Source organism: Acipenser ruthenus, chromosome 7 (genome assembly GCF_902713425.1).
Source record: "Acipenser ruthenus chromosome 7, fAciRut3.2 maternal haplotype, whole genome shotgun sequence".
NCBI classification, from domain to species: Eukaryota; Metazoa; Chordata; class Actinopteri; order Acipenseriformes; family Acipenseridae; genus Acipenser; species Acipenser ruthenus.
This window is the reverse complement of record NC_081195.1, coordinates 62,803,747-62,829,330: the sequence shown is the minus strand read 5'-3', so window position 1 is coordinate 62,829,330 and position 25,584 is coordinate 62,803,747. Positions and strand designations below refer to the sequence as shown.

Below are 25,584 nucleotides of genomic sequence, written 5' to 3'. Positions count from 1 at the left end.
GAGTTATTTTAGAAATGGGAGTTTTTTGTGAACATAAACAGAGCATCCCTGATAACATAATCTAAGGGGTATGTCATATCAGATTGAATGTTATGTAAATATGAAAATGTGAAAAAAGATCTGTACCATGTGGAGAGGTTAAAAAACAAGGTGGCAGTGAAAAGGTACATTTTTACTGGACAACACCTTTGCATGAACCCACAATCGAGCTTAACCTAGGGAAGTACTGAATACAGTACCTATGTGTACCGAATATGAAGCGACATCTCAAAGCGTTAGGTCTTTATCATTCAGCACCACAGACATTCAATCGAAACAAACAGCAAACAACAACAAAGAAGACACAAGTGCAGTGACTTAAAACAGTTTAATGTAAATCCAAGACAAAGTGTGTGATTACATTTCTACACATATACAATATGCATATGTGAGCATACAAATTGTGATTAATAACTCGATTCACCTGGGAGACCGAAAAAATGATCAAAAGTAACAGTGAATAACAAGCTATAACATAGTTCACCACAACGGGAGCCCCTTCTCACCCTACAGTTAGTAAATATAACAATTAAAATAACTATATTCTTCTATAATGTATTTTCTGTTACGATTTTCTGTAAATTTACAATGCTATCATTAGTAATCAAGACTAATATAAATTCACTCCATTTTTCTACAACGAAAATGATTAAGAGAAGCACACAACGTCTTAATGGTAACACAAGCGTTTAGTAGCCAGTACTCAACCGTTAAGAATTTTATATTTTTAAACATTCTATAAGCCAGTAAAATATCCATTCTCATAACATACCTTTAATATCAGACTAAGGAATAGATACATAGATTTCTACATCTTCAGATTCATAAAAGAGACGATACACTTCTTCCCTCCCCTCTCAAGAGACATAAAAAGACAAATAAACCACAGAGAAAGAAGTACACAAGGAAATACTGCTGCACACGATCATTTTCACAAAGACTATCATGAAATAACACTTTACACAGAAACCATACATACATAGAAGGTATAGAAGCAATCTGGGTTAGTTACATTAGGTTGAGAAGACCTTGTAGAAAATACTTTGTTATGATTTTTGTTTTGTGTGTTCCTGCTTAGGGTGGGTCCTTCAGTGGGCTAATGCTGCAATTTACAATGTGTCAGTTTAATGGGATTAAAGCTAATGACATATTTCCATCAATCTAAACTGTCAGGCACTTCCATACGCTACATAGACAGCAAATGTGCAGTTTTGAAAGAAGCATGTCACACCACACATGTATTTTCAGTTCAAATGATATCTGGTACCATATGAGGGCCCTGGTTAAATTAAGCTGCAGATGGGACCAAGCATTTAGAAAAATATAACTTCATGCATTAGAAATGGAGAATGTATTTTTTCTTTTTTTTTTATTTGATAAATACAGTACATTATCAATGACCTATTTATACTTTTCTAAAACTCCAGAAAAAAATGAATTAAATTGATGAGAACTTAGTTAAAGAAAGCTCTCAGTTTGTGAGTTCTGCTTTCAGGTTGTCTTATTATTACACTTCCTAGGTCGTTTCACTTTTTTTAAAACCTAGAAACTATAAGGCAGTGCTGCCCAAATACGGTCCTAGAGAGCCCCTATCCAGTAAGTTTTGTAGGTCACCCTAAATCGCTAATTTCTAAAGACTGGGAACACATGGAAGTTATTGATCAACTAAGCAAATAACTTGTTCAATTAAGGGAACTCAGGTCATTGGACCAGTGTACATGCTGGGAAAATGTCCTGACTTGTTTACTGTCATGACTTATTTAAGGTGGTACGGTCTGGATTACAATTTTAGTTAGTTTTGGTTTATGTTTAGTTTATGTTTAAATACAAATGTAATAGATTATACAAAAATCAAATACAACATGAAGTTTCAAAGCAGGAATTGTTAAATTAAACAAACCAAAATGATCTAAAATTATAATTCAGCCGTACCACCTTAAATAAGTCATGACAGTAGACAGATAAGTCATGACATTTTCCCAGCATGTAATCCAGGCCATTGAGGGCTCAAAAGGGTAGTTCATTTTTTGTACCAAATGATCTTTAAATGACTTCATTTAATAAATCACCTGCTTAATTGATCACAATGAAATTGTTCCAGGTGTTAAGAAATTGATGATTAAAGGTTACCTATAAAACCTGCTGAATAGGGGCTCTCCAGGACCGGGTTCGGGCAGCACTGCTATAAAGCATGCAAAAAAAAAGGTTTTTATTTAACCTAGACAGAATTTTACACATTTGCTATAACATACTGCTTTCATAACTGCCCGTCAAACCTCCCATAGTGAATGGAAGTGTACTTACGATTGCTGAGGCTTATGAAGATATTTAATTAGCTAGAACCACATTAACTTTAATGTGGGTATGTAATGTTCTTATAGAGGTATAATGTATGAATACAACTGAAAAAAGCTATAACAAGCTTTAACGTGCTATAGAGGTGGAGTAGAAACCCAGTGAATTTGATTCGAAAACAAGGCTCCACTGAGCCAGCAGAAAGGTGGAAACCAAACCATCTTTTCCCTTTGTGTTTGCTGCCATTTTTAAATTCATTTATTAAGACATTCTGGGGGAAAGGAAGGTTTGGATCCCAATCAAATGAAAACATTTGTACAAAACTGCTTTTATTCTTTGATTCAAATTATTATAATTTTTTGGTTGTGTTAAGAAATTTGACTTTGCATGACATCAAACCCCAAATAAGTCACAAGAAGAACCAGTAAGAAAAAAAAAAAAAACAGTAATAGAAATTAAAAACTAAAATGTGTAACTTTTAATACCTGTAAGACTATACTTGCCAACCCTCTAACGAAGGGCTAATGCACTTTACATTGGCACAATCACATGTATTCAGCACAGGTGACAGCATTTTTTTTTTAAATTTGGAATCACCAATTATTTTTCTTATTTTCAATGAATATGATTGTTAAATACATGGTATTGATGGATGTTCCTCACAATTGTAACTGTGTGCTTGTAGTAAATATTAATAAATGGTAAAACTGTGTAACTACTTGACGTTATTTGAGTTTTGGTTTTTGCCAAATCCTTATTTCTGTATTCTAACAACAATGACACAGATGCATCACTCTTATACATCTTGGAAACCCTCCCATGAGAACCAGAAAAAAACATGTTTTGGATACAGAACACTGTTAACTACCCGTGGCACATTTTACACACTGTCAACTTCCCGTCACACACACAGTACTACACATACTTGTAACTTTTGATTTGCTTAACTTATCGTGTTCAATACTAAAACTGAGGTGTTGAGTATCATTCTTACTATCCATGGTAGATTCACAAAAATGGTATCAAGCTTTTTAGGGTTTATTAAGGCTACAGTAACACAAATTCTATGTGGTTTAAAAAATAAAAAAACATGGGGCTCATACACTTGACATCAACAATCTTGAATTTGGGTTTGTTTTCAAAACAATATACATTATTTTTGTGTTTGTTTGTCTTTTTTGTGTGTTTTTTTAACCAAAAATATCAGCACAGTTCATCTACGTACTGACATAAATGACTTCATGTATTAAAGATGTCAAAACATCACAAAAGTATCCTGGACTGTACTTCGGCATTGTCTATAATTAAAACGTGTATTATGGGCTACTTATTACAAAGAAAGTATAGACTAGCAGCATTGACTCATCACCAATGGCAACACAGAACATGCTTTTAATGGGTCTTTCACATTCAGTTACATTCAGTCTGTACCATTGAATTAGTATTTCTTTCCAGGCCTACAGTAAATTGCCATGGCACCATTCTTAGAAATGAACATCACATTATAGAGTTTACAACTTATTATTATTATTATTATTATTATTATTATTATTATTATTATTATTACCTAACATGGTAGAGAGCAGTACACATTGTTCCTCGCTAATGTCATTAAAGGTTTCGTGTTGTTTTTTTATTGGGGGAGGGGCCCTATTCCCAAAGCTTTAACTCCGTTTTTAAAATATATATTTTATTAATGAAGTAACATTTGATATACATGAAACTCTTCTAGACTGCTGTTGTCAAAGCCTACAACACTCTTGAACAATGTTATAAACATCACATTGAATTGTATTCAGAATATTACACTATAACGCCTGAGCTTAGGCTTTGTGAATAGGACCTAGTATATCTCAACATATTTGTAGTCCTTTCCAAAGAAAAGTTGGCAAGTATAGTTTTTTATAAAAGAAGGTTTTTCACATATGGAAACGATACAAGAAGGCTTTCATTTTAAACAAAGGAACAAACAGCAGTAATGGATATTATTGCCTGGCAGTCATGGACAAATGGGGGTAATAATAACACAGTAATCATCATTATACAACTGTATTTCTTTGGTGAATAAAATAAAACCAAAATGACTAAACAACACCCACACTGTTCTAATGCATTCTTTGTGGAAGTGCAAGTTTGTTGGCTAGCTCAGATGAGCTGGCTAGTTGGCTAGCTTCTTCCTCTTGCAAGAAGGAAGGCAGGCAGGCCGGGAAGGGAAAGCGTCTCTCGAATGGAATGTTTTAAAGACAATTCTGTGAAGTCAAGTTTTTAGTTTCTGTGAAATTCAGCTCCATTCGCCATGTGCTTAAGTCAATGCCCCCCATTGAAAACCCAACTGTTAGCTCGATCAACATTACACTTCACTGCTTTGGTGGTAAGTGCACAGTATTTTGAAGTTTCTCACTTACTGCATTAAACCCACAACTTTAAAAAAGATTGAAGATTATTGTGAAAATGTGTAAAAAGTAATAAAATGGTCTGTTTGAATCCATCTTTGTAGAAATGTCTGTGTTTTTTGGGGGGCAGGGTTGCGTGAAACAAGTTGGGGTTTAGTGCAATCAGTTATTCATTCCAACCTCTGCTGCACCCAGAATAGATTTTAAGATAAATTACTGTACCAAATTTACAGCAAATAAAATCATACCAGTGTTAATTGTCTTCACAAATGGGGCCTTGGTTTTAAAACTCAGCCCTGTGCTTGTAAATTAAAAAAAATCAACAAAACCAAGCAAAACTACAAATGAATCAATTCATACTGCTACTACAGAGCACAGAAGTACTGCAGCAACCTCTGAATGCTAACATACCTTCACCAGAAAACTCTTTCAGCATTTATATATAATCTATGCTGAACCAACTAATATGGGTCTACCCAAAATGTTAATGGATATATAGCTAAGAAACACAACATAAAAAATGATTTAAAACACAAATCACTTTCTTCACTAAGCTGTTGTATGTGCCTAATTCATAAAATATAAAGAAATAGATTACAAAATCAAAACCAGAAACATTGGCTAAAATAAAGCTTAAAGAATTACACCAAAATACACCTACATGTTTCAAATTAAGCAGCAAATAGAAGATGCCTTAGTCTAATTATCATAGCATAGCATCTAGCTATCCATTCTAAGTTGTTTCATTTCTATAAACTTTAACATGTTGTTTACAATTTAAATTCCAAAAAGCTTCTTCCAGGTGTACGCTAAACCACAGCTTTGTGAATTTTCCACACAATATTTTCAGTTGAAATCTGTTTGAATATTTAACAGGACCTCCAACTAAACCTGAATCATTTCAATTAGTCACAGTAACAGATTTATTCAAACTGTGTAATTTTGACACCATTCATTTTTTGCACCAACATACTCAACCCCAACCTCTCAATTACCAAACTGATGACACCCACCCCACCAATTCTCTCTTTGATCTTTCTCGTCAACGCCTCACAAATCTCACACATCCCATACAAATATTCAACTCTTTCATTGAGTTTATATTTGGCTGGCTAATTTAGACAATGACATGCCAATAAATACACCAAAATTCTCCCTGTTATGCCACAGTCAAAGGAACCATACCCCACATACTGCAGGGGAATACTTGAGTGAACAAGATGAGTTAAGCCATGGGTGGCAATGTAGTAATCCATCCAGTAAGGGATATACAGCATACTGTAACTGTCAAAGGGGTGTTCCCCTTCCCTTCCCCAGCCTCTGAATGTCAGAGTCAGTCCTGTTTCTTTAAGTTTCAGCAGTTCAATAGATAACAGATCCTCTATAGACACCCGATGGGTTGGATTACAACACCAGCACGTTAGTCTGCATAGCTAGTACATTTCTTTAACTGCTGTATAATACCCCTCGACTCATCGTATTTCTCATGGGAACTCCTTCCTACACCTCACAATAAAAATGCATACTAAATATCACAGAACCACATGGTTATATGGCACTTAATTTAATCTAAGCTCATTCATTGGATATTTCTACCATGGCATGACTAACAGCTGTTGTGGTACAGTGTGTCACAGTGACAGGAGAAAAAAACAAAAAACACAGTATATAAAAACTGTATATAATGGCTGCAAGGAAAGTACCATTTGCAACCCAGCAATGCAAACATTATTTCCTTATGAACCAAAGTTACCTTAGTAAGATCCAAACTCCGTTGAGATTTCATAAACGTGTTTGTAGCTAATACCAAAAACAGTGAGTCAATGTTTACAATACCAGACAGGTTAAATGTGCTTATTTAGCAGTTGGTGGAGACCAGGATTGGACACATTAACATATGAGACTATTTCAGGCCTAGCTTACACCTGGAAGTTAAAAGAGGGTCTCAACCACAAGAACAACAAGGACAGTAACATCATCCATCTAGGTAGCCTCCAAACCAGCCTCGGTTCTGCCAGTTCCAGTGAAGTAAACTTTAAACTGTGTCTGCAAATCTGTAAGGCACTACGAGGGAACAATGTTAAAAGCTAAGACTATGAGTAGTTACAGTTGCACAGTTGTGCTAAGGATAGACCATACACGGGGCAATAGCGCACACTCACCTAGACAATCACATTGTACATGCCATGTTATCATAACCACTTTGTGCAATCACATTAAGAGAAACAAAATCTATTGGTATCAAGTTTAAAAAGGGTGCATACTGCTACATTCTAAAGGGACCCGGCTAAAATGTCTACCTTGAAGGGAATAAAACCAGAAAAAAGAATATACTTCCTTAAAATTAACAGAACAAAAAAAAAAAATTAAAAGCTATAAATTATCTAGAAATAATATATATATATATATATATATATATATATATATATATATATATTGGTTTGAAGAGGGCAATCTTTTTTCCCTCATTTCTGATCAATTTTCATTGAAGAGCAGTATGGATCTTTTTTGTCTTTTACACTGTGAGGTGATCATAACCTTCCCATTTGAGGTCACATGTAGAGTGAAAAATTACCAGTCCATTTATTGGTCATTAAAAAAATCTAAATAAACAAAAAATAAATAAATACAAAACGGCACCTTTCTCAAAGGCCTTTTGGTGCAGGATAGGCCGTTGAAAATGGAAAGATTTGCCTTCAAGGATTGCTACTAGTTGAATGAGCACTGGCCCGTTTACTTTAATATTTCTTTAAAAGAAAATTTAAAAAATTCCTCCCCACTTCTTATTTTTTCATTTTTTTTTTGTCTTCAAGTTTAAAGGGTCATTTTTTCTGATGCCTTGCATGTTTTCTTTTTGTAAAACGTTTCTGTCTAAAGCAGCGTTGTTCTTGCTCCAGTGTTTTCAGAGGTAACGGTATTGGTTCACCTTGGTGGGACTCAGTGGGTATCCAGTGTAGACAGCAGAAGCTGGTGATGCACTGATGTATGTCTGGTGGGCAAACTGTGTCTGATACTGGCTGGGGTGAATGGTGGGTGAGGGGAGGACCCGGTGGCCCATACTGACTGGAACCTGGTGGACGATGCCTCCGGGGTAGGCTGTGTGCTGGACCGCGTGACGGGCCGAGCCCTGCGACGCCACAAGGTGGGCAACGGTCCTTGTGGAGCCCAGGGCGGTGGGCGCAGTGTAAGCGTAGAGATGTGGCTGCCCGGGAAGGTGGGCGGCTGCTGCCAGGTGATGATGAACGCCCGTGTGTGAGGGGCTGTGGTGCGGGAAGGAGTAAGGTGCCTGTGCTATCGTGGGGGTGATGTAAGCCTGCTGCCTGCGGTGGCCTCCGTTTCTCTCTGCCGCCAAGTGCTGCTGTGCCTGTGGACGAGTCAAAGAAAGACAAGGCTGTTTACATGTATTAAGGTATTTATTAACACAAGTTAGGGAGGCTTGGATTTTGGCACACCATGAACAGTTTTCATCTCTAAATTATTATTTGTGTGCTGCTGAAGAGGGATGCTAAAAAATTCGAAGAACCCAAGTGTAGAGACCCCAAGCAGTTTAAAACGTTTACAGAATCTATGCTGATGTAAGCTGAGGGAGTGGCTCTTGGTATTCCCTTACTCTAATATTAATACCAGAGCCACTGGGAGCTGTAACATGCATTAAAGCATATTGCATTGTTCAGCTGTTCTCACCAACAGCCCAACCTCAGAAATGTTTTTTTTTTTTTTTCTGTAAAGTTAATTGACGGCTTCTAACTATTATTTCATTTGTTAAAATATGTACAAAGGAGTAGTTTTTTCTGGAGATGTTCTGTTACTAAAACAGGATTAAGGTCACTCCAATTTTAGTTTCTGGGGAAAACCTAAAATGTCAGTATCAATCCGAATACAATCAAAAGAATAGAAAACTAAAAGCAACATCAGTTTTGCAGAAGTAGCAAACGGTTAACAAAACGTCACCTATTTTTTACATAGAACAAGAGCTAGGACTTATCTGAAACAAGTTTACATTTCCTCGGTTGCCTAGACTTTCTAAAGGTTTGGTTGAATTCTACGCATTGGTTGAGAGTTTTCACCATTTAGATATACATTTTTCAATATATTACAGTAACACAAGCTAATTACTGTCAATCAAACAATCTGTCAAGCTATTTATAAGGCTGTTCAGGGCGGTACTAGTAATGGAGAATACAAAATGAGTGCTATCAAATCATAAAAGAACGGAGTAACCGGATCCTACACCCACCATATGTTCATGTAAACAAGTTCCTCCATATATCTCCATATACTGTGGTAAAGAAAGTTGTAACCATGAGGTAATTCTAATCTATCTATCTATCTATCTATCTATCTATCTATCTATCTATCTATCTATCTATCTATCTATCTATCCCACAATCTTGGTGTATATAGAGGGATATCTGTGTCTGGTGAACTAGCTTTTCATATTAGCTCTCATTTTAACCAATAGTTCTAGCTTTGTATTCACGGCCGTGGCAGGTGATGCATATTGCTGGCAAGCTTAACTACAGAGTGAGACAGACCTTTTATATATATACATACATACATACATACATACAGCTGTGCTTGTGCTGGCTTTATTCATGGTGCCTTACCAATAAACGTGATGTGACTAAGACAGGCCTGTCTTTCCGTACCTGGCTGAGATTAAGGGGCTGTTGCTGGAAGGAGCGTGCCCCTGATCTCTGCTGTCTGTAGGCTGTCGCTCCCGAAGAGCTACCTGATGAGTGACTGCTGACAGAGACCGCTGTGTTGGAGTTTTTGGATTTGTACACTGATGAATGATGAGCGACTGTGTCTGTCATAAACAGAAAATGTGTGTTAATAGTTTCATCATATTGCACACTCAGGACCAGATTACTGCTCCACAGAGATTATGCATTGGGGCTATTGGGTCATGTCCAGCACAGACAGCATGCTGACCTTGTAACACCAAACACACTCTTTAGCACCTTTCTATCAATAACAGCATTAGCTCTGCAATTTTAAGCACTTATTGCTGGGAATCAAGAACAAATCAGTCATTATAGGTCTTAAAGCATCAAGAAATGTAGTTTTAAAACAAATGTTCTTTTTTTGTTATTGTTTTTGTAGAGTAAAACATTAGAAAAATCCTTATGAACTCCCTTTACAAGCTTACCACAATTTCCCTATGATATGCAATGCTTTTACCAGGCTTTTCCAAGCAGTAATTGAGCATGTTGTGCTGTACTGTGTTCTTACTACACTTTCCTGTACAGTATTTCATGATCCTTGTACCGTGACATACCACGTTACACTTTTATAAGGGGTTTAGAGTGAAGTTAATTTGTAATATGCTGATTATCCCCGAACAATCAAAAGCCTCTCACTAATTATGAGCTAAAAAATTAGGCAACAACTGTAGAAAATATGGATTAAGAGATTTTATACAATACAAAGAATTTAAAATAACCAATGATTTTGTCAGGGAAAAAAAAAATGTATAAATGACCACTACAGGGAAGCATAACATCACACATTTAGTTACAAACGTAACCCTGCTGTATATTAACCATAATATAGTTTGTATAATTTACAAATGGATAAGGTTAACCAGATTCAATCAACACATACACAATGTTTTTATGTACCTCTGCATCTAGGCTACAGGCTAAGTTACAGTACCAAAAAAGCAATTACCTGGCACCACCAGCCTGTCGCAGTCAGTCAAAACTTCACTGGACTGTGTTTTGAGTGGCGGTATGATTATGGTCCGTGGATTGTCATTGCCATGGTTATCCAGCATTCCCTTTGAGTCGAGGCTGTTTCCGTTGGTAAGGCCCAAGCGGTGCTCTACAGCATAGGGACTGTTATTACTGGACGAATCAGAGTCTGGGGAATCGTGAACTATGACACAACTAATGACATTCTTCCTCTGTTTTGTGCTGTAAATAGAGAACACAGGGAACAGTTAACAAGACTGCCCTGCATTGCTTTGAAAGACACATTCCCCATTACTCACGGATTAACCATACTTAGAAAAGCAGGCTGTTGTAAATCTTAATTGTACTGTGCAGTTACTATACAATGATTTATCACGGCAATGACCATATAAGATTGTATGCAGTACTTTTAGGCTGTCCAGTAATAACCTTTATAAAGAGAAATATTTTCTGAAAGAAACAGACCAGTTCATAAAATGGGTTTAAAACATGATTTTTGACACTCCAACGAGGATTTTAGGAAAACTTATTTCTAAATTCATGCTGATAAACTACAAAATGTTAATAAGACCTTTTGTTTTTAAAATGAAAACAAATTAAAACAAACAAAAATAAATAAATCCAAGTATAGTTATCTTGCCCCCAGAGGCAGATACTACTTTCACACATAGCCTTATCTTAAATAGTTATTGTGAGCAATATTCTGGTTTCACGTCGTAAAAATGAAGAACTATAAACTAAAATATATTTGCAACTATTTTATTTACAAAGTGAAACCAGGCTACTGCTTTTTGAGACTGAGGACTTGTTGTGAAATGGAGCCTCTGTAATGGGGTATCAGAGGGGTAAACCATCACGAGAATCCATTTTGTAAGTGCGCAGTCCCCTCTCTGACCTGCTGGGGGCGTGCTTATGCTCTTCCTGCTCCTCATCCGTGTCGCTGCTGATGGTGATGACGCTGACGGCGGGGCTGGGAGTGTCCGGGATGACGATGGTCTGTCTCTGGTGGTGCTCCCTGGTGGTGCTGGAGGCTGCCTCTCCCCAGCTGCAGGCCAAGGAGCTGTTCTGCACCAGGGCACACCGAGGGGGCGTGTTCTCCTTCACACGCTTTGAGCGCTGCGGGGAGCTCGCTGCCTGCGTGGACGACACCTCGTAGGCCGACACGTTCCTGAGGGAAACGGGGAACGTAATGAATAGGGGCACCCGCCCCTCTCCTGTTCCTTTAAAACCTTGACCGCTTTTTATTTAGCATATTCAGCAAACTTGTAGTCGAAATAAACATTTAATTCATGAGCTTGGACAATAATTGATGTGGCCTTGTTTGCAAACAGCAGCCAAGACATGTTTATTGTGATTAGATGTCAGAACGCTAGGGTGGAAACATCAATGCTCTTCGAAAGGGCAAGCATCACTGGTTCGGTTTGAAGAGGTTGGTGAAAAGAAGACAGTCTTCAGGTACTGAGCAGAGGAAACTGATCTGTTGCTTTGACAAGTCCTCTGGAAGTGGTCATACCAAATTAACAATGATACACTGAATGTGTATCAGTGTCTATGATGAAAACTTTTTTATACTCAACATATCATTATTCATTTTTACTTTGGACTAATGGTATGTATTGCCAATAAAAATACATATTGCCATAACGTTTGGTCATTGAAAATTAATTAGGAACAACAGTAGGCCTACATTCATGCATCTGAATAGCTGATTGTGTACCTGAAACTACAGGGTTCAACTAGTCCTGTTTGTATTTTTGACGCTTTTCAATCAAAAAGGTTGTAGTTGATGTAATTACAGCTGGCAACCATTCACAAAACTGGTTTCCAATATCAAACTGGGGCTGGTTCCAGTGGCAGATGGAAACGCAGCATAATGAATGAAAGTGCATGCATGGGTCCACAAGGTCTTCTATCCTTAGGGAAGAGAGAGGCATCGGTTCCTATCAAGGGATAAGAATACTGCAGGCTGCTGTTTAGCTCTAACCTTGACGACATCTGATGCTGTTTGTTCTTTTTGGAAGAGGAGCTACTGGTTGCTGGCTGTTGCCTCATCACATGGGCGACACCCACATTCAAAGGTTGGGCAGATGGTAGTGTCACATGGCCAGCTAACAAGGCAGGCTGCTGCATGATGGGGTTATAATGGCTGTTGTGGGCATGAGAATTCCTAAAAGACAACAGGAAAGGAGTGTGGATTTTTGGATGATACAGAAATTGGATACAGCTCGTACTAAGATTTCATATTTTTTAAACTGCATCACTGCTGGATATTTAACTGGTTTCAAATATCATTAGCCGTACACATCTTTAACAGAACAGACATTTCAAATAATAGAAACATCTAATAAATCATCTCTAAAATAATTGAAAAGGGTTTCATAAACTGCAAATTTGACTTAATTAATCAAAACAAGCTTTTAAAAATCCTCCCTAACAAAACATTCCTAAAACAGTCCTTAAAGTTTTATGAATTGTGCCCATTTAGAGGGAATTAATTATAATGCTACTTTTTTAAGCATATTTACATTTTCTTTTAATTTATTCACTGAACACTTACAACAGACAAAAGGGATCTTTCTCCCAGCAACAGGTTCTAAAGTACAGTACGGTATTCTTAGAGGCCAGAAAGCAGGTTATACAGTAGCTACGTGCTTTATTTATGGTTGGAGGGGAAGGGAATCAGTAATTTAGCAGGTCAAATGATACTTTCTACTTGGTATCAAGGGCAATGGGCATCTTTACTGTCAAAACAAACAATTCTTGTTTCCGTTTACAGTAATTAAAAAAAAAAAAAAAAAATCAATATGTTACCAGATAGCGGAATTAACTCTTTTCTCCCCTTAAACTTTTCACCCCAGCTAAATAAATTGAACTGGGCCTTGGGTAGCACCACACCATTAAAAAATGAGATTGGCCTGCAGGTGGCAGCAACAGCAACAAAATAAAAACAAGACCAACCAGTATCAGTAAAGCTTGTGCTGTATTCATAAACTGTAATCAAACACTGAATCACTGATTAAGACACTGATATCCAGAAGCATGAAATGCCCCGTACAAATAAAATATTACAGTATCACAATGCAGTACTGTAAAGTATTTGTATACAACTGTATGGCTGTGAAACAGGCTCCATTCTTTCTCCACACACATGCAAGCCCCAGGGCATGTCCTACCTCCAGTCGGCCAGCTGTTGTGTCCCTGCCATGGTATCAGGGATGACGGCCGTGTGCTGCACTGAAGAGTGGGCTGCAACTCCTGTCAACTGCTGCCAGGCTGAGGGGAGCAGGATCTGCTGAGTCCCGCTAGGCCAGGCCTGCTGCATGGACAGATTAGCATGAGAATGAATATATAAATCACATTATCCCAGTTAAGTTACTTTCATAATATATTACTTAGTCATTTAGCGGCCACTTTTATCCAAAGCGATTTACAGAGATTTGGGTGTGAACTATGCATCACAACTGCTGCTGCAGAGTCACTTACAATAGGACCTCGGTTTTACGTCTCATCCAAAGGATAAAGAGTGTTTTAGGGACAGACTTGCTACAGCTGTGAACTCTCCGAACATTTTCTTTCCTCTTATTAGCACTAGTAATATTATTAATAGTCATGATTTTTCTTCTGTTAAATATTGCGTGGTTCTTTGCTTGCATTTTACTCCTTCATTTGAAATATGCAGATCAAAGACTTGATGCTGCTTCCTGGTACATTATCACTTAATGTGTTGCAGTTCAAACTCACGCCAATGGTCTAGCTACAATAAGACCATGTGAACTACAACAAAGGTACCAGGATGTAGCAGTTTATCTTAAGCACTATATTATTATACAGTACTGTTGTTGCTATCGCAAAATAGGCTGGGCCCACTGTGCTGATCCTGTTCACCTTTCTAACCTAACCTGGCATGTTAATCTATCCTAGGGAATAGCTACTGGCAGACAGTGGCTGCAGATCGTGCCAAGCTCCCAAGCACTGTGTCTGGAGACGAGAACGTTTCATTTTTGGGGATTATGATTTATATGGGAGGCCAGGGGAAGTGTGGAGACTGGACTCATACATATATATACATACATATATATATCCCACGCTATTAGAACCGGTCTTGTGCATCCTAAAGTAAGCGTCAGCTTGTAATTTGCTGGTGTTAACAGTTACCCAGATAGGAATTCTCCATCACCCCCCCCCCCCCCCCCCCCCCGGCAGGACTGACTAACACTCCTCAGCACCTCAGGCCTGTGAAAGCCTGGGCTCCCGCTTGCAATTGTTCCCACATTTTCTGCATTCCTGATCTAGATAAAAGGACAGACCTCACTAGGCCTCCCGACACCCCTCATTTGCTGTGCCGATGCCAAGAAAGACAGCAAGGGAAAAAAAGCCTACTACTATGGCATAATATATATCATTGGATGATCCCAGTATATTTTTTTATTGCATAGTGAGTGTATCTTTATATTCCGTTTGTAGAAAGCATATACAATGTACAGCTACATTAATTGCTTTTGTATATTAACATCCTAAATGTATTTTTATGCTCTTGAGTCTTGTTTGTAAGACTCTTTTCGCTTTCTCCTAGTTACTTCCTCAGATAAACAAATTAATATTGTTGCTGTCCTTAAACTGCAACTTACTAGACAAATAAAGCAGTGTGCTGTTTGGTCTACTGTGCAAACTTGTAACACACTGCCAGTAATAATAAAGAGAAAATTACGGAAGAGACTCTTTCTAGTACATTGCTTTACGCTCCATAAACACATGGGAATGAAGGAAACCCTGAATTGGTTTTGCTCGCTTTTTGCAAACTGTGATGAACAATGAAGGAATATCTTTGTATTATGCCTCGTATTTTTCCCTCAATAAAAATAGATGTTGAGTCAACAATTCCATCCTCCCTAGCTGCACACACATCCACCTTTCAGATATACAGTAGTGCTGCAATAATCAATGCCCCATAAATGAGCATAAACTACATGTCGGACTGCTGACGATTAATCAAGCGTTGACATATCAGTCAACCAAGTTACTGATTCATCACTATGCATTACCAGTCTCCACAGGGGGAGGGGCCTATGCACCACTAGCACATGCAACAGGCATTTGCCAGGAACTGCCCCACTGCTAACTTGAGAATGATTGATTAGCAGCTAAAACTTAATATACCACGCAGTTTGCTGAGTGTATCAAGACTTAACCACTGGGTACTGTGCGAGGGCTGGGACATCTGAACAGTTAATTCCTCTAGTTTATATCACAGTGACCTTATTGTGATATTATTGGCTTATACAGCGGAGACCACCAAGAGCAGAACTGCTGCTTTGTGAGTTTCTACCACTGAGGAAATAGAGTCCTTTTACAGAAAAAAAAACAAAACACTAAAAACATTAACATCCTCTGCAGCAGCCATTACCTGTAGATAACCGACCTTGATTTTCGCCTTTGGCTCAGGGCACCTAAATGTCACCTCATCAGTTTTCTAGCAGGTAATGACCACTGGGTTGGACATTAATGCTTAAGTGGCAAACAACAACAAAATGACAAGGTGCTTGTGAGAAAGCTGTGAGCTAATGAGAGATAAGATTATTTTTCTTTCAAATTCTAGGGTACTACAGCTTTGAAAGCTCCTACGCCTAACTGAAGCACACTGTCTTTTTCAGTAAAGAGTTAAGTTTGAAAATTGTTAAGGGCATTTTTAAACATCCTTGTTTTAAATCTGCTATCGCACTGCAGTGAACAGCAGATTTATGTAAAGCTGAATGGACCCCCCACCCTATCCTCTGTGATATGAGCTTCCAGTTACAAAACAAGAGGAAGCAGCTCACAACGGTTTACGGAATAGGAACAAGTCATTTAAATAGGTTGCTTCTGATAAGTGGATGCATACAAATTGGCAGGCTTAGATTGTGCCTATTGTGTGAAAAGGGAAGCTCATTGATATACATGACAACAATGGAACTAGCACTTAGCATTTAAACTACAGTACTGTACACACAGACACGCCAAGGTCACCCTGCCGCCCCACTCATGGATAACCCATGAAAAAACATAGAAACACCTGCCATAGCATTGCCACTACTGTGCAGACAAAGAGGGCAGCCAGGACAGCATTTATTCAATATGACTCCCTCAATGAGTCATCACTTTTGAGATAGCTCCTCATGAAATATGAGTGCCTACTAATAGTCCTCTGTCACATCTTGTGACTGAAACTGATTTGCAACAGGGAGATGCAGATTTTATAAATACATGTCAGGGATGTATTTTGTGGTTTTGTGGTTTACTGATTACATTTTCACTATGCAAGCAGTCTGTACTGCACATGCCAAGTGTTTATTAGTTTTTTATATTCAACCCTTATATCATAAAGACTACTTTAACTGCTTATTATGGATTTGTACTGAAAAGGGGTTTCAATTGGATATAACATTAAACGTGATTTGCTAGGTTATCTTAAGCACTCCATAGCCTCAATGCACCATATAGGCAGGCTCAATGGCCTACCTGTGTTAGTAGTCCTGGTTGAATCTGTAAAGGCCGAGCTCCAGGGGCCTGAGTGACAATAGGGACAGCATTTTCCATCCGCACTGAGTAGCTGGCATGCTTCGATGGAGAAGCTTGCAGTCCTGGTGGATGAGATGAAAGCAATGAGAAAAACAAAACTACACAACAGTGTATTTATGTAGGCTTTTATTTATTTGTTTATTTACATGTGTAATGTAACAATGGATCCCAGAGGACAGAGGCCTTCCCATATTATGAAGAGTTAATTAAAAGGGATTTTTGGATAACTGTTTTAAGAGCTGTATAACAAGTGTACTAAGAACTGTATACTGTTTTACAGATATAAAAGAAATAACCCATTAGAAATAAAACTGACATACATAAGGAGAAATTGACAAAACCTTTTATTCCAAAGTGTCGTTTGATGTAAGGAACATCCACTTAAAAACTGAAATAAACAACTAAGGAATACCCAAAAGGCCTTGAATTGAATTGTTTATTATACGTTTGGTAAGGTGAATGGGTGCTAACAACTCTCTGAGTGAAACCGCCTTGCGGAGGTCCACCATTGCATATAAATAATAAGAGGGAATTTTGTTGTTGTACAAGAACCACATTGTTTTGCAGATCCAATACATCACTTATTTTAGACACAGATGTGATGTTATGATTTACTTTATTCAGAGGACATTAGTGGGGTCCAAGGATAACATGCTTGCCTGCTTTACAGTGGTTTATACAGAGGGAATCAGCATTCAGAAATGCACGAAACGGACGTTTGACTGCTGAGGTCCAATAGACACCACATGCCTTGATAAACGGTTTAAGAAGTAAAGCCAGCTTTCTTACACTTGACTGTTCTCAAAATAGTTAACTTGTGTTAGATGCGTGACGCATGCGAAGTATTATTATTACTATTTATTTCTTAGCAGACGCCCTTATCCAGGGTGACTTACAATTGTTACAAGATATCACATTATTTTTACATACAGTTACCCATTTATATAGGTGGGTTTTTACTGGAGCATTCTAGGTAAAGTACCTTTCTCAAGGGTATAGCAGCAGTGTCCCCCCACCTGGGATTGAACCAACAACCCTCCGGTCAATAGTCCAGAGCCCTAACCACTACTCCACACTACTGTTCACCCTGATGAACACCCTGATTTTCAATGTACTGTATTAAAGTACAAGGCTCATCCACTGAGCTGGTCTGTCTGTGTCTCTGAACTGGCCATCTCTTTTCATCATCTTTTTTTTATTGTATTGTTTTTTCAATGTGTTCAAGGAATGGCTTCTGTTTTTACTTGCCGTGACTTACACTGTCAATATAAATTTAAGAACAGACCTACTCTAAAAATCATATTATAAATCTCACCCACAACATAAAAAAGGCTATTCCCAGCTGTTAAACAGAACCTCAACCCACATAAAACTTGGCAAACCAGAGCCAGTGCTTCATAATTTCAATGTCCGTTTGACTGATCTCCTACCATAAATTAAATAACAAGCCTTTACTGCACAAAATGTTGTTTTCCCTCTGTAAAAATTATTTAAAAACTACTGAATCATGGATCAGACCCATAGGATCTATGCTTGAGAGCAGCAGGAAGGAAGTTACTTCCTAGAGACGTCAGATTTAGAGCAGCTCCTACAATTGTGTAGCATTTGTTTTGCCTAATAATATTCATAAGTGTGGATAAAACATTAACAGCAAGTTACTATACAGAGATGCATGAATAAAATACATGTAAATATTATTAATTACTAGAAAGTACTTACTAGTTAGTAAGCAGGTAAGTAAGCAAGTAAGTAAATAATAATAATAATAATAATAATAATAATAATAATAATAATAATAATAATAATAATAATAATATGAAAGTCATTTTTTTTAGCTTCTTACTAGTTTTGTCATTTTTATTTTTTTAATTTAGTGTGCCCAATTGTTATTTTCCCCTGATTTTCTCCCAGCTTGGAATGCCCAATCATTTTTCACTTCACTGCAGCAATTCCTCACATGGCTCAGACCCGAAGGGTCAGTGGGCATCCTCTAATCCCACAACCAATCCAGCTTCCTTTTTCACCAGGAACTTGAGAGCGGATGTCAGCGAGCTACCGGCCTCTGGAGGACAAAAGCCAGCCCTTCTTTCACAAAATGATGCAAAGTGCATTTTGGTGTAAAAGACCTTGATTAATCAAGCTGAATATTCCCACACAATATATTAATCACAACTGTCCAGTACTGTGGACAGTTCATGTTACACCTGAACTGTGCACTTACCAAGTGATTGCTAGTAACCAGTACAGAGCACAATCACCATCAAATCACAGATTATGGCATTTAAAAAAAAAGGGGGTGGGGGGTGGGGGGGAACAAACCTCAGTGCTTGTATTAGTGATTACCTTGAAACCCGGGTGGACACACGATGAGAGCCTGCTGGAAGGGGTCGGGTCTTGTGGCACAGAGCTGCGCTGCTCCAGTCTGAAGAGGCATACTCCTCTGGGCCACGGCTGCCATGGACACTGCGGAGGGCTGGTAGAGTGCAGAGTGGTAGTTTAGTATGGAGACATCGGGGTTGGCAAGGGAAAGGGTGGCACTGGTGGAGGTGGGAGCCAGGTGGTTGGCCTAGAGGAATGATGGATTGAACATAAACATGAGGGGCGATGGTATACGAATGTGGGAGAAAAAAAGGAAAAAACCAAACCAAAAACATTACGTGTTTTAATCAATTAATTGTATAAGTGAGTAACTTTGTCATTTTTGTCATTCTATTTTATTTTATAAAGCATGAGCTAAAACAACCTGCTGTTGTTTCAGTAATAGACCAAGTTAATTAGGATGCTTTTTTTATTATGAATTATTATTCATATTTATATTCTTCTATAATTAAGCTACATTGGATTCATTAATAAAGTGTTTAATTCATGAAATCCAATTAATCGTTTAACCTTTTAAGAGAATAATGTCCTAAAATAAAAATTAAGAAGGGGGTAGAAAAGAAGGGCATAATTGTTGTTGTTTGCAATGTTTTATATAAAATAACATTGAGGAAAAATTGAGTTTTAATATACCATGAGAAAAAAACAAAAAAACAATGTTGACTGTTGCAAATAAGCAGATACATGGCGTGTCTGGTGGTTTACCCTGTTACACACAATACATGTGTTCACATATCTGTCACTTTCATTTACTTAAACATGCCACCGTGGCCAAAGGACCTCTGATTGCCTGACTGTAGCTTCCCTATTAGAAATGAATAAGGAATTCCACAATGACCTCACAGACTTTAGTCAAGTATAAGTAGATGATACATAAAATACTGTGCTCAATACCTCTTTGACAACAGGACCAATAGCAAACTACAGTATGAAAACATACTGCACAACATGTGGCATCTAGGTCCTAATTCTCATTCAAATGATCACTCTGCTGAGAAACGTGAACGTCTTCATTAGCTGTTTAAATAAAAACCCAAATGTAATAACAGCTAAACTTATCTGCAATTAAAATACAGCTGTTGAGGCCAGTGGAAGCTTTGTCCTGTTAAATTTTACAGTAGAAGCGAAATGCTAAAATGGTCTACTGTTGGTTCAGTGTATACATGAGCGAATCTAATTATATATATATATATATATTTGATCTAATGGACTAATTCTAGTGTGAGTTAGCAAAGATTTCCTGCATAGGTTTACAATGCAGGTTTGAATACCTGATTATTGAATACCTGATACACATTTTTTTTTTTTTTTAAAGGGCACTGCAGCCATAATTGCTGTAAATATATATTTATTTTAATGGCCTTTGCGGTAATTGAGAAGGACACCCACAACAACTGCTGCATGTCCTGTTAATATAATGGTCAATTTAGGTTAAAAAAAGAATTTGGTGTCCACCCCCATGGTAAATGAGTCATTTAAACTTATTTTGTAAGCTGTATGACCAATTTCCTCAAAATAGCTATTTATTGTTAGGCAGAAATAAAGGTCTGTTATTTCAGTATTTTCTAAGAGAGGCAGGGTTCCCTAATGACATCCAGCAAATGTCATTTTATATTACTAAATAGGAGCCTTTCTGGCATTTCTACACTACATAAGACTCACATGTACTGTTAGATAATTAATCAGCATTTTGATTATCTTAACAGCAGTGGTATTTAGATTCACCATGTTTAGTGAATAGACACCAGGGTGTGTAATGTAATGTACTGTAAATGTGTCAGGTGACTTTCTATCAACAGCAAGGGTGCTGGCATGTAATACAGAAGTCATGTTGCTTACCTGCAATTTGCTTGTTAATTTGCCTGCCTCAAATGCCTATGCCTTTCATTTGAGTTTCCTGATAAGACAAGATTAACTAACACAGAGATGCTTATCAGTCCTTTAAAGATTAGAATTCTTAAAAAAAAAAAAAAAAAATGATAAGAAACTTTTTAGGATCTTAGATGATTAGAAATACCCTAGTTGGTACCTTTTATGTGTCTGTGACTAGTACCCCCCTCCCCACCCCCAAACCTCATTGCTCTGTAAAGCAATACACTTGAAATTATATTCCATCAAGGAAAGGTAAAATATGTACATATAATAACCCACCACACCAGAGACCTGTCGACTCTTATAAATTTCATTTGTATAAACTTGCAGCAATCCCAAAATGTGATTGCAAGTGCGCACCGACAAGTGCAGCTTGGTTGCTATGAAGTGGGCCCTCTAGCTAGGCTGCACTCTTACCTGGTTGTGTACAGTGTTGAGCTGGCTGTTGAACGTCATTGTCAGGTTGGTGGAAGTGCTGGGGGCCACGTGTGTAATGAAAGGGGTCTTGCTTTGGTTAACAGTGTCATACATGTTCACCCTGCGCTTACAAATCTCCATGTTCTGGAAGCAAGACTTGACACTAGTGGAGGGTGAGAGGCAAAACAAGGATAAGCATATCATTTTGAGTTTGTAAAAATACCTCTCCTGCTATGGCTGTAAATACAAAGTAAGAGTTCCATCACAATTGAATAAATGCATTTCCTCGGATATATAAAACCAAAGTGTTCTCCAATGTAGCCCCGGAGGCAGCGAGGATAATGCAAATATGGTAGTTTTATTGCATTTCTTTGTTAATTTAATAAGATTTTTGACAGTTAATATTTTTTTAATGTATTCCTGTAGCAAATGTAGGTCTTTTTTTATATGTATATATAATTATCCCCTGCGGAAAACTCAATCTAGCTGAATGCATTTAAAGTGTATCTTGCAGGTCAAACACACCAATACATTTCTGTATAGATTTCATCAATAGAAATAAAATTGTTTTTATGCGGTTAAAAAATATTAATAAACAACCAAGATATGATGGATTTTGTGTGGTGTATGGCACTCATATTTGTAAAGAAGTTATTCACCAGTGAGATGAATGGCACATTAAAAGCATCTAAGGTTGAGCTGGAGAGATATTTGGAGGAAACACATACAGATTCAAAAAGGCAGGAGCCTATGTCAATTCCGTCAGACATCCCACCAATCAATCCACCAGAATACCAAATGGAGGACTGTGCACCTGAGTGGAAAGAAGTAGAGCGAGCTGTGAAAAAAGCAAGGGCTTCATCATCTCCAGGGCCTAATGGAGTTCCGTACAGAGTGTACAAGAGTGCTGCAGGAGTTCTACGAATTCTGTGGAAATTGATGAAAGTGGCATGGGAAAAACAGGTTGTACCAAGAGCATGGCGCCGAGCAGGTGGAGTCTTTATACCTAAAGAAAAAGATTCTACAAGCATCAGTCAGTTTCGTCCCATTTCCCTATTAAACGTAGAAGGCAAGATTTTCTTCAGCATTATTGCTCAGAGATTGTCAGCTTACCTATTAAAGAACTGCTTCATTGACACTTCAATACAAAAAGCGGGCATTCCAGGTTTCCCAGGATGCTTAGAACACATCAATGTGATCTGGCAACAAATTCAATCAGCTAAAAAGGAGAGGAAGGAGCTCCATGTGACATTCCTGGATTTGGCTAATGCATATGGTTCAGTGCCACATGAACTTCTTTGGGCAGCATTTGATTTTTTCAGTGTACCGATGACAAATTTAGTGAAAGCCTACTTTGGAGATGCAATTTAGTTTTTCAACTTCAGAATTCAGCACTACATGGCAATGCCTAGAGGTTGGAATAATGGCAGGATGCACCATTTCTCCACTGGCTTTTACCATGGCAATGGAAGTAATCATTAGGGCATTAAAATGGGTAGTAGGAGGAGAGCGCTTGGCTTCTGGAATGCGACTACCACCAATTCGAGCATACATGGATGACATGAGAACCATGACTACAACAGTAGCCTGCACTAATCGGTTATTGGGCATGAATGCAATTCAAGCCCACTAAATCAAGGAGCATCTCTATATTTAAAGGCAAAGTAGTAGATAAAACATTCTTCATTAATGGTGAGGCAATACCAACAGTGTCTGAGAAGCCAGTGAAGAGTCTTGGGAGATGGTACGACGGGGATCTAAAGGACACAGTTCGTGTGGGAAAAGTTAGACAACAAGCAGTGGAAGGGTTGACGAGCATAGACAGCTGCGCTCTACCAGGCAAACTAAAACTCTGGTGCTTTCAGTTTGGTCTACTGCCGAGGTTGCTGTGGCCACTGACTGTGTACGAGGTTTCTTTGACAACAGTAGAGAAGCTGGAAGCTTTAATCAGTTCATACATCAGGAAATGGTTGGGAGTTCCACGCTGCCTCAGCAGAGTGGGACTTTATGGTAAAGGAATACTGCAGCTACCAGTCTCCGCTCTAACCGAGGAGTTTAAGTGCGCCAAGGTCAGACTGGAAATGACATTAGTAGAGTCACGCGACAAATGCGTAAGGGAGGCAGCACCTGTGTTGAAAACTGGAAGAAAGTGGGCGGCAAAGAAAGCTGTGGAAGATGCAAAGGCTGCCCTTCGAATTGGTGATATCATGGGGCAAGTTCAGCATGGAAGAGGGGGTCTTGGTCTCAGTTCAGCTCCTCCTACATGGCACAAGGCAGCCCCAGCTCAAAGGAGGAAGCTGGTAGTCAACGAAGTGCAAAAGCAGGAGGAGAGGACGAGGTGTATAAAACCCATGCAAGATACACTTTAAAGTAATTGTGGTCAACAAAACAGCCTTAAAATGTCTCCACTATGCACATCCATTCATTATCTAGGTCTCAAATGTGCAGTTTTGAAAGAAATACAACTTACAGCAAACATATATTTTCATTTTAAAACATCTATAAAACAATGACACGATTTCAGAATATAAATTGGTAAAACTTACTGTGTGCTGTGAGGGAAATCAAGGAGATGTGTCTTTGTGACAAAAGGATGGTTCAGAGTTTCAATGGGGGTTATTCTCTTATCTGCATCTATAGTCAACATCTTCTTTAACAGGTCAATAAACTCCCTGCGGTCTGCCTTCTCTGCCAACATATCGCTGCCCTCTAAGTCCATTGTCATGTTCACCTGCAGGAAAAAAAGGTGAAACATATATATATATATATATATATATATATATATATATATATATACAGCAATGTCATTGATAGCGTCTGACCTCATGTCATTATCATTAGGCTGAATCATTTTCAATCTGCCGGTATGATAAATAAACATTAATAACCATACATGAAATATACTAATATATTTATTTTTCATATACAGTAAGGTGCCCTAAGGAAGGTTTTGATCATAACTAGTCATCCTGTTAAATAAGTATAGGTTTGAAGCTTCTTAAGATGCACCACATCGCATTAAAGTCTGTATTCAGTTTTGAATAAAAAGAGCAGCCTTTTCTACGCTATAGCTCCAGTGTTATCTGATTGTCTGCCAAACACCCAAGACACATTTTCTGAAAATGATTCCACACATACACACAAACACACACACACACCCCTCCCTCGCATACAATTCTGTCTTTCTCAGTTCCAAAATGGAACATGTCTTCTGGTGCAAGAGATGGGGATGCTTGTACAAATGATCTTAAATAACTAACAATAGCTACACTACGCTGCTAATGCTCCTTCAATACTGTACTGGGGAAAGGTAACCTGTGTGCAAGATTTCATAATACGTTACTCACTACTGAAGAGAAGTGTATCAAGATAAAAAAACAAAACAAAAAACAGGAGACTTTATAACATCCAAAGAATAATATAGGCCTATATCAGGAGACATGAAAATAAATGAGGGGGTGAACCCTGTAACAAAAGAGAATCGATAATGATTTCATTACAGCTGCCAGTGTATGATGGTATCTCCCCACTGCAGCAACAGAAGCCGTTGTTTAATCTTCATTTTCACTACATTTGCACTGAAGCCATGGCAAGGTTGGTTTAGTCGCCACCAAGTATTTTATCTCCCTGTGAGTCATCACAGAATGGCAGTGAAGGCAAGGAGACACTAGCTTCAGGCTCGTGGTATCAATCCACTGGAAACAAATTCAGGAAGCGCTGACTTTTATACATGTCAGGAAGTTTTCAAAACAGATATATACCCTGCCAGGCCTTTGATCCAAAAAAGAATCTCAAAATTTTTTAAGACTATTTATGTGCCTGTGTAAAAAGACCATGTTTAGGATTTGGCATATACAGGTTAATTCCATAGTTTTAGCAGCTACAATACATGACAATTAATTAATCAATTCCATGCCACCCCCAGTATGATTTGGGAT

At 38.1% G+C, this 25,584-nt stretch overlaps 1 protein-coding gene across 4 annotated transcripts in view; it reads right to left on the bottom strand.

The window, feature by feature from the left end:
• Window positions 1-348: 348 nt before the first annotated feature.
• LOC117414644 (homeodomain-interacting protein kinase 2-like) overlaps window positions 349-25,584 on the bottom strand; it is an 81,044-nt gene continuing 55,808 nt past the window's right edge. The window contains exons 6-15 of one of the 4 annotated variants that reach the window (XM_034024403.3): window positions 24,193-24,377; window positions 21,647-21,809; window positions 19,322-19,451; window positions 16,919-17,040; window positions 13,597-13,739; window positions 12,408-12,590; window positions 11,319-11,591; window positions 10,401-10,645; window positions 9,335-9,537; window positions 349-8,091 (exon numbers count right to left, since the gene is read on the bottom strand). In XM_034024403.3, the coding sequence (XP_033880294.2) occupies window positions 7,630-8,091; window positions 9,335-9,537; window positions 10,401-10,645; window positions 11,319-11,591; window positions 12,408-12,590; window positions 13,597-13,739; window positions 16,919-17,040; window positions 19,322-19,451; window positions 21,647-21,809; window positions 24,193-24,377 (2,109 nt within the window). In that variant the 3' untranslated portion in view covers window positions 349-7,629. Of the gene's footprint in view, window positions 8,092-9,334; window positions 9,538-10,400; window positions 10,646-11,318; window positions 11,592-12,407; window positions 12,591-13,596; window positions 13,740-16,918; window positions 17,041-19,321; window positions 19,545-21,646; window positions 21,810-24,192; window positions 24,378-25,584 lie in introns of all 4 variants that reach the window. The other 3 variants (XM_034024404.3, XM_034024401.3, XM_034024402.3) reach the window with 3 other exon arrangements.